General features: G+C 40.7%; 1 protein-coding gene across 48 annotated transcripts in view; it reads right to left on the bottom strand.

The window, feature by feature from the left end:
- Positions 1-645: 645 nt before the first annotated feature.
- LOC308390310 (ankyrin-3-like) overlaps positions 646-10231 on the bottom strand; it is a 177868-nt gene continuing 168282 nt past the window's right edge. For 41 of the 48 annotated variants that reach the window (XM_080872148.1, XM_080872140.1, XM_080872145.1 and 38 more), the window contains 7 exons: positions 7119-7803; positions 6843-7035; positions 6546-6629; positions 4960-5043; positions 4230-4510; positions 2974-3045; positions 646-2138 (listed from right to left, as the gene is read on the bottom strand). In XM_080872148.1, coding sequence (XP_080728274.1) covers positions 2117-2138; positions 2974-3045; positions 4230-4510; positions 4960-5043; positions 6546-6629; positions 6843-7035; positions 7119-7803 — 1421 coding nt within the window. In that variant the 3' untranslated portion in view covers positions 646-2116. Of the gene's footprint in view, positions 2139-2973; positions 3046-4229; positions 4511-4959; positions 5044-6545; positions 6630-6842; positions 7036-7118; positions 8514-10231 lie in introns of those variants that run through there. The other 7 variants (XM_080872149.1, XM_080872170.1, XM_080872160.1 and 4 more) reach the window with 7 other exon arrangements.

The raw sequence follows: 10231 nt of genomic DNA, 5'->3' as shown, positions 1-10231 counted from the left end.
CATTTGTCTTTAGCTAACAGTAGCACAGTTTCCACCGGCACCCTGTTAACCCTGACCAATCCAGTATGGAAATCACATTCTTGATGATCTGCATGTTTAATTTATGCCAGATGTTGACATATAACTGAAAAAGTTGCAAAGGTCTTTTTTTATATGTACAATAATTTTTTTAATATATATTTTTATGTAAAATTTGTTAGATGCAGAATGTACGGGGTCACATAACCAGTGTTTAGTTAAGATCATGACTGGGCCATTGTAGGTCACAAGTGGCATGGAAGCATGGACATATAGCCCCCTAAATACCCTTATTCTGCATTTGGTTTAAGACGTGTATACAATTATTATTTTTAACTATTTATATTGTGTAATGTAATGTAGTGTGTAATACTGCCTTTACAAGGAGAATGGGCCACATGTTTAGTGACTGTATTTCATTTATTTGGCATTATTTACTGGTGGACACTAGCATGTGAGGCAAGTATGTTGTGATACACAAAGCTCTTCAGCCTACATCTTCAGGTCTTTTATTGTCTTTTAGTTTCCATGAGGTTTCTTGACGTCTTAAAGACATCGGTATGATTCATGCCAGTATTTCATTGGGCCTGTGCAACCAGAAAGAGAAATCAGACTGACTAGCAGAGGTTCAGTTTAAACACAATTTATTTTTCTGCTTAAATAATTACTTGGATCATCCAGTGTAGGCTATGTTGGTTTGTCATACATGTCGGTACCAGATTTATTATCAACAATGGATGCTTAGGGTGGATTCATATGAAAAAAAAAACAAACAGAAATTCAATTTACACATGAACAGAAAGTCACATTTTTAATAACTGACAGTGATTTGTATGTGATTACAAAGATTTCGATTTGAGTGATGGGGCTAAAAATGAGATTCTCTGTTCTCATGTAAATAGAAGCAAATAAACAGGATAAAAATCATCAACGTAAAAGTCCCCTTTTAAAAACCACAGTAGAACTAAAGGTTTAAATATACACTTCTAGTATGCATGGATTTTTTTTCTTAATGTTAAACACACACACACGCGCACACACAGACAAACGCACACACACACAGCGTTGCTAGCGGTCTAGAGCTAACAATGTGCTAGTCTGAAAGATGCATTGGACAGTGTCAGTACTTTCCTGTTGCATAAGAAGGATGCTGTACTATCTCGCCACTAGGATGTGGAGTGTCATTTCATTTGTAAAAAAAAAGAAAAGAAAAGGAAATTAAATAAAAAACAAAACAGTTATAGATGACAGATGTTTGGGTTACTATGAGTGCTCACACAGACAGAAGTACCATCACACCCTCTCTAAGTTGTATTACAGTGCTTTGAATTAAGAGAAAGAAAGGAAAGCGTTAAAAATAAAGTGACATAACATGCAGCAAAATATCATTTCTCTGAAGAATGTCCCTCGGACAGAGCAGAGTAGCTGTTGTCTTTAAAGAAAATGTCCTCTGTTGAAAATCAAGCATCATTTTTTTCTCTCCATTCGTTTCATTCACATACAGCTTTTTTTGTTCCTTTTTATATTTGGGAAGAGCACGTCAGAAGACACACTCCAGGCTGCACGAAAAGTGTCGACCTCTCAATACAAATGCACTGGCTCTGCAAAGCTTCATCAACTCAAATCAGTGCATAAACAATCTGTGAAGCTACCAATTCTTTTTTTTTTAAAGATTTTATACAGTGTCATTTATGTACAACAAAAACACCCAGGTACTATTATATCTCCTTTGTTTTGTTTTATAAAAGAACCACATGGTGCACCCCAATACCGTGAGTGCAGGAGGAAAAAATAAAGCCATACAAGGCGAGTGTCTGAGAGAGTGAAGTCTTTTCCCTCGCTGTTTGTGCCGTCTTTGGTCACAGACGCCTTTCATTTGCCAAAGATTAAAGAAGTTTCCAGCTCACGTCCATGCGTGTCCTTCGGTGTTGTTTTCCAACAGTGAGTGAGTTTGGTGACATGCTCATGCGAAATCAAAGAAAAGTAACGTGTTGTCTTGCTGAAAACCATGCGTTGTAAAGCGAAAGCTTCAGACACGTGTTGGCTCCCGGTTTCATTGGCTCCGGTCTGTTTTTCCTCCCAGGGTCATGTGTGGGGGTCACAGGTGGATGTCCATGGACCTGAGTGTAAAGGAAAGTTTATACTTCAGATTGGTTGTTGTATAAAAAAAGTACTTTTCTGCTTTAGGATTGCAGTTTTAAATATCTTTTTTTGTCTTTCTTGGCCTCGATTGTAATTGTGTTTTTAATTAATTCTCCTGTTTATATGTTTTATTTATTCACTGCACCACCTTGTGGTACAAATTGGAATTACATGAAAGTACCACCTGACACTAGTTCATCTCCAGTATCTGTTCAACACAGTACAAAGAGATTTTGGACATGAAGTCATAAACAATTGTTTGTTCATATCATTTTGATAGCTTTAGTTAACTCTGGAACGTAACAGAAAGTGTCCTACAAAACCTCGCAAGTGATTCATTTTCATCTTTGTTTACATACAACATAAGGTGATATTTTTTTAAATACTAACTAGAACATAAAACTCACATTTAGATGTCAACTAGCAACTTAAATTATTGCTAGCTTTTAAATCCTTGCAAATATTCTTGTTAATAAGGATCTGCATGGTGCGCTTGACTGTAATGCCTGGGAGTACAACAGCACTGACAATTTTATTCCAGTTGAAAAACTCAGTTGTCTTCCTGATTACATCAGAGTTAAAAGGTAGATGGCTTCATACTCAGCATACAGACATCTGAGTGGTCTTAACTCTAAATTTCAGAATTAAAGTCTTCAGCTAAACATGTCTTTATATACCATACTTTATATTAAGCAAAAAATAGTATATTCTTATTGTATTTACAGAAAACACACATAATTAATCTTTATGGTCTATAGGTGAATATTTGGTAACTTATGGGAGTTTTTAGTGTCTTTATGAGTGGCCTCTTACCAGTTGTAGTTGAGAGCTCTACTGTTAAGAATGACTCTTCCTCCCTGGTTTCTTGTTGGCACCGTCTCCAGGCTTGGCAGAAGGAGATTAAGAAAAGCAGCGAGATTCAGCACAAGACAGGAACAAAAAAAAAAGCAAAACAAAAAGAGAGAGAGAGAGAAAGGAAATATCAGTACTAAACTCAGGCAAGGCATTATCGGTGAATGTTAATGAAGCACAGTTTGGTTCATCTTCTACATCAGGCAGCATGCTGGAGGAAAGATGAGTTTAAGGAGTGAAAAAATGTTAAAATTACTACATCTGTACATTTGCAAATGAAAGCACACATGCTTAATAGAGAGAATAACGACATTCTATATTAGTTGAATCACTTGATATTAGTAGTTCTCAGACTCGGTCTAGTCTCAACCTAGAGGCTGTAGCTGCTACTGAGGAAACACACACTGCAACCACTGCAAACTGTATTCAGACAGTAAGGTTGCTGTTGTGAAATTGTTCTAAACTGCACAGCATTTCATAAACTCACACTCAATTTTTCAAACAGGAAACAGCAAACAAAACCTGAATGTCAAAATAAAGTTTAAGTTGCATGAACATCACAATTTAGTCATTACATTTGACACTTCTGTCATTTTACCATTTTGTATGGATAAACCAATCTTAGCCAAGATCTTCATCTTCTGTTTTTACATGCGTAAACTGATGTGTATTTATAAATCTACTTGAGGTCCCCAGTGACGATGTGGCCATGGCATTTTATCTTTGCTCACCTGCCTCTTGCTTCTCCTGACCAACCTGCTTTGCCCAAATTTTAGCTGGACTTTTAAGTGCTGTTTTTTTTTTGTTTTTTTTAAATCACAAACGCTTTTCTGGTCTTAATCGCAGATCAACTGTGCTTCAGGTTCAACTCATAGGACACATGGGGCAAGAAGGGCCTTGAACCTGAACTAAAACTTATGCTGATGCTTCTAGACAATTTTACAACAAAACCCTGAACATTAACCACTCTGGACCATGTTATCTGTTCAGCAGAAGTTGCCATGGTGATCTAGCCAGGCTAAACATACCTCACTAACCCATTAATCGCGCTTTGTAGTACACCTCCCCTCACTGGAATGCAGTTTACTTTGGTTTATGGCTGCCTTAATGCTGTCAGAATGTGTGTCCTCTGCTCATCTAAAAGGTGATTAAGAGTTTACATTGATTGATTAAGAGTTTACACAAAGCTACAGCTTCATGCAGACACCTCAGCTCACTAAGTCAGGCAGTTTGTTTCGACAGCAACCTCAGCTTTCACTCTTTGAGGCTCCTCCTTGTGGCCGTGTCGGGATCGCTTCCCCTTCTTCTTGCCCTTCCCCCCCGTGGCTCTTGCTGCCGCTCCTGATGAAGAAGCAGTGTCAGCTCCACCTGAGGCTACACCACCACCACCACCTCCCCCACCAGCAGCAGCAGCAGGTTCTTCTGCTGCAATAAATTCGCCTTCACTTTGCCTCCTTTCCTCTGAGCTGAACACTCTGCGTACAACCTTTCTGATCACCTGCAGGGGAAGAAGCATGTTAGCAGGAGGAGGGTGGGGGAGTTGAGAGAAGTGATGCAAAAAAGGATGAGGGAGATATGTAGAGGTGTCGTGTAAAAGTCAATGGGATGGTATGTGATAGGTTTGGTTCATGCATCTAAGAGGTTGTCGGCATCATTGTGACAATGAGGTCCAATCTGAATTCCCCTCCTTGGCCCAAACCCTCAGTTTTGAAGGGTACTGGTCATCTAATCCCTCTAGTCTGTACATGGACAGCAAACTGGAGGGTGAGATAACCAATCAATCACAAACCAAGGGCGTATGGCCAAAGGGGAAACAAATCGAGCTCACATAACAGATTTGTGCCTTCCATGGTTCATCGTTTTCCCTATTAAATTTTACTGTGGCTGTACATGGCATATACATGTGGTGTAAGACAAGAAAAGCAATGGAGGAGAAAGACTGGTTACTTTTCTGGTGACCAGATTCCCATCTTCATCTATGAACTGCTCCTCTGTCACAGAGTCTCCAGGAATGTTTCTGGCCTCCTCTCCCTGGGGTGAAAGTTTTTATTTGGATGGAAAAGTGAGAAAGAAATGAGGAAGGTAAAGGTGCAGGTAGGGTTAGCTCCAAGACTGTTATTCATCAAATAAATAAAGAAGCATTTCCAAACAGCCCACAAATCACAATGGATGCAAAACCAGGGTATTTGCCCTAGAACATATTTATCATATAAAGTGGAAAGGTGAGTATTTAGATCGGCAGGTTTATTAAATAATGTAATGTAATACTGCATCCTGCTGTCGCAACACGTCCAAACTTCAAAACCGCAGCAAAAGCACTGGAAACACCAAATGCTGTTTAAAAGACATTTATAATATAGAAATACGGAAAGAATACAATAAAAGTGTTTCTTTTAAACAAAGCTTCAGAAGGATGTGTCCATAGATGGAAAAATAAAAGTTCAGGCGAAACCCCGTTCAAAAACCATACAAATGCATCTTATTATCACCTCAAAATGAACCTTGATAGAGCCAGAGATTGTAACAAAACAATAAAGAATATAGAATATAACTGGTATCTACTGGTGTCGAGCCAGTTCGGCCTTTTGTGGAGGGTGTGAAGAGGTTGTGTTGAATGCTGAATGATGGCTGGAGTACTTTCAGTGGAAACAGGATGCACCAGAGCTCAATTTTCATTGTCACAGCAAAGTCTGTGAATACTGTACATGTTATATTCTTGCTTTAGTTTAGTTTTTTTATTCCTATTAAATTTATAAGATCTTCAAGCAGACTTTTTCCACTTTGGAAATGTGTTCCAACATGGGCAGCGTTTCAATTAGGCAAAAATCGCCACAGTTTATTTAATTTCAGCTATCCTAAGTAAATATATGCTGCTTTAATCTTGTTAATTTGTATCAAAGCTTCACTTAGGGCTTTATGAATCTATTTTCTGATTTTTATTTTATTTTTTTACACTAAGCAATTAACTGATGACTCCCTGGAAACACTTAGCACTTAGCATCAATAATTAAAATATCTATTAGTTGCTTCTAGCTGAAAAGAAGCTTAAATCAAAGGCCACCTTTTCTTCCCCCCTCAGAAGAAGTTTGGCACATTCCTTTTATTCGGTAAATTAAATATATATGGTAAAGCACAACCAACAATCCACCAGCCAGGTAGAAGAGCACAAGCAAGGCAAGCAAGCAATTAGAACTTAATACTATAGCAAAGCTAAACGTATAAACAGCTGTAGTCAAGTTTCTATTTCAATTTAGAGAAAATTTAGAACTCCTCTTTGGGTCATATGTTAATCTAAAAAAATGTCTCTTTGTTTCCTCGCACATATCCCGTCTCCAGTTATCTTTTAAAGTTACTATAGCTGCACACACATTCCACTCCATGTTAACAAACTTGCACAAAAACACTGCTACTGTCATGCTCAGCACACATAGCAAATAGCTTCTGTTCAGTCTCTCTGGTATCACTCTTCTTCACACGCTATCGGTCCACTGCACTCTGCTTCAACATGTCTCTGCACACCAGGCCTAACAGACCTTGAGTACAACCCGTCTGCGTATCACCCTGGTAGTGACAGTGGTCTCCTCATCAGAGTCGGACTCCTTCTCTCTAACACTCTCCTGATGAAGGCAGCCCAGCAGCAGAGTAATGTCAACGAGGCCAGAGTGTGTGGGATTCATATGGAAAGTTAACATATGACAGAAGAATTGGGCTAATCTCAGAGGTTAAATATTTTAAGCCCACATAACAACAGAAGGAGAATAATATAATATACAGTTAAAGACTTTTTCAAGGCTTCAAGACAAGATTCTCTGTGAAGGACCGATTCCCACCTGGACTTTGTGCTGGGACCTGTTGCCTCCGTCCTTGTCTCCTCTGCTTGGTCCCGCTGTGCTGCTGTCCTCCTGGGATTCCTTCCTCCTGGGCACCTTTTCCATCCCTTCCCTGGCTGCTTCAGTCTGACCTCCATTCTGTTTGTTGGTCTGAACCTGGGGCTCCTCTAGCGAATCAGCTAGACTGTCGGGGCTGGACGAGTTAAAGAGATTTAGGACAATACACCTGGGAGCAGAAAGACGTGACAATGAATTTCAAATAAAATCAAGTCCTACCTGCCCTTCTCAGAGCCCGGGCTGGGGCCAGGGGCTGCTGACTCCCCGATTGCGCCAGACGTCTCACTGCTCCTGCCTGGAACTGAATAAATGTCTTTTTCTGCTTTCCGTACTTGCTCAAGGATGGCATTCACAAGCTCCTCTGACACCTCCTCTTCCTCCATGCCCTCTTCCAGCTTTAAATCCTCCAGCAGACTCTGCAACCTCTCCTGCGTCATTTCCTCCTCCTCTTCTTCCTCCACTCCATTTCCAAGACCAGTGTCTGCGGTAGCCTTCTCTTTTACGGCCCCTCCCTGACTCTCCAAAACAAGATGGTCTCCTGCTTTTACTTCTTCTGTCTCCTTTCCTGATTGCTCTACCAACCGTCTGTCATTATCTGGCCTCTCTACACACACCAATCCTGTTTTTTCTTCAGTAAACATCTCAGTTTCTGTATCTTCAGGCCCAGCAATAGGTAGCTCTGTGGCAGTGGAGCCTGGACCCGGGGCCACTGTGAGGGGGTCGCTGCTGGAGGTGCTGGTGGTCTGAGTGAGAGAGAGGTCGCTAGGTCTAGTAAGCATGGACTTGTTATGGGACTCTACTAAAGGATCGCCCTCGCTAAAGAAGTCGTCTGAGCGCAGTGGGGTTGGGGGCACGTAGTTGAGGTCTGAGGGGGTTTGGAGCTCCAGATCTATATTGTCGTAGCCTGGGTGGATTGTAGGAGTACAGGATTAGAGGATACGAGGATTGAAGAGGGGGTAAAGATAAAAAAAAAGGGGTTGGAAGAGGGAGGGAAGGAGAAGTAAAGTGATGGAGGTGATGAAATGAGAAACATTTGAAACATTTAAGGGTAGCATCTGTTCAAAAGTCACAAGTGTAAGTGATTAAGGAGCAGAATAAGATGTAAACACAACTTTACATATTATAAAGTTATTTGTCGGTTTACACCCAGTGGTAACTTCCTGGGAACTGCACCTCTAGATTCTGCTTGTGGTATTTGTGCATTTGGTGGGTGAATTTTAGTATTCAGAAATATATTAAATTGAAATAAGAAAAAAATACGTAATGCCATTACCTTTAAAGACTATGGAGGCAAAGTATTACATCCGTATTTAATCTCAAATCACATACACATAGAGCAGACATGGAGCAATATTTACAGTGGAATTTGCCGGCTGAATGGGAGCCGCTGCTCCTTTAAGCTATAATTTAATCTTTGTGAACTGCTCAGAAACACATCTGGCTCTTTAGATGCTACACACACCTATACACATCTACAAAGGTCACAGTGTGCTTTCAGCTGATTTCTTGCGACATAATTTTACAACTACGAATTTAATTAGGACATACAGTTTGGAAATAAAAAGGATAAACACCCACATTGTTGTTAAGAGAGGCCTGCCCTTCATGTCTCTTCTGAAAAAAAAAACAGGCCATTCATCAGGTGTTCAGCTACTTTAAATGCACGATGTGTTGAGGATAGTTTGCACAATCGGTGTCCAGAGTGAGTTCATTAATCTACTTCTTCACTTAGAGGAAACATCTCTCCTGCTTTGTACATCATGCCATCTAAGACAGATATTTCTACACTTTTGTGGCTCTGGCTGCATTTCTCTCCGAATGTGTTGTGCCAGTACTGGATTGCTTCTTGCAGAACAAACCAGAGTTCAAACCAGACTCTGGAATTTATTCCTGTGGATAAATGATAACGCTATTCCAGTTGTACTCGATCTGTAATATATACGAACATCAGAATTGTTGTGTTTAAATTTTGTTCTGCCGCCTCTAGAAGTAGAAAAATAATCAATAATTTCAAGTACTTTTAAATGACTTTTGAACCAGCCCTACCGAGTAGACATGACCACATCAAAAAGTGGTGGAAACAGAAATACACAAAATATAAAAATAAAACCAAAAACCTGGCATATACTGTTTATGTAGCCTAAAATTGGCACTTGAGTTTTCTTTTTAAACCTACGTAGCCTTAGACCCAGCCTCACTCAAATAAATGCAACATTAGTGAAGTTAGTGAGGCAGGAGACTTTAAAACAAGCTGGACTTCATTTTCAGTAATTAGGTCAGTTTATGAGCAAAAGCTTGAGAAGAGTTCAGGTAGCTTAGTTGTGCTGGTTCAAACAAAAGGCAGTGAGAAGCACACAGGCCTCTAAATGTAAACCTCAGGAACTGAACGATCTTGCCTGAAGTAAGGAGGAACACCAGGAGGGAGGGGAGAGGATGGGGGAGATGGGGGAGGTGGAGATAGAGGATGGCGATTTTGAGGTGGAGAAGAGGATGAAGAGCAAGGACAGAGAGGAGGTGTAGAAGAGGGAGGAAGTAAAGGTGGAGAGGAAGCACATATTAAAGATGGGGAAGGAGAAGAAGGGACAGTAGTAGCTGATAAGGTGCGAGGAGAGGCACAAGGGAGAGAAGACTCAGCAGATGTAGGAGAGGCAGAATGAGGAGGCGGTAAAAGGTGAAGAGTTGGGAGTGAGGAAGAAAGAGGAGGAAGGGGCTTGGAGAGGGCCGAGGGCGGAAAGTGAGGAGAGAAGAAAGAAGGGCAGCTAAAAGGACTTTGAGGGGAGGAGGGAAGAGGAGGGGAATAAGGCAGAGTGAAGAAGTGAGGGAGAACAGGGGCCACAGGCAGGAGGTAAACAGGAGGTGTGGAAGGGGGAGATGGGAAGAAAAAGACAGAGGAGGAAGAGAAAGTGTTGATATGTGTGGTTTGAACGGGTGGAGCGGAAGAAGAAAGGGAGGTGGTGTGCAGAGGGGAAGGCTGAGGCATTTGAGGACTTCTAAGACGTTTTGGAGCTGTTGCAATTAGCAAGGTTCACAAGACAGAACAAAAGGCACAGAACAAATGTTAGACAAAAACTGGTTAGAAGACAGAACAAGGCATGTAAAAATAAAACAGGTCAAACACACTGACAATGAAGTGAAAATGTGACTGATGAAGGCTTAAAATCTACGAAGCTGCAGAAGCGAAGAGATTGAGCGTAGGACTCATCGGGTTGCTCATCTCAGCTGATAAGCAAGAAGAGGCACCATAGTCAGCAGGAGTATCATCTCTTTGGACCCTTCACCCCAGGGTAGTCAAATAATTTCAATAATTTTATCATTTTTTTGCTGGAAAACTG

This window comes from Rhamphochromis sp. 'chilingali', assembly GCF_963969265.1.
Source record: "Rhamphochromis sp. 'chilingali' genome assembly, chromosome: 22".
NCBI lineage: Eukaryota > Metazoa > Chordata > Actinopteri > Cichliformes > Cichlidae > Rhamphochromis > Rhamphochromis sp. 'chilingali'.
This window is presented reverse-complemented; position numbering and strand designations above follow the sequence as displayed.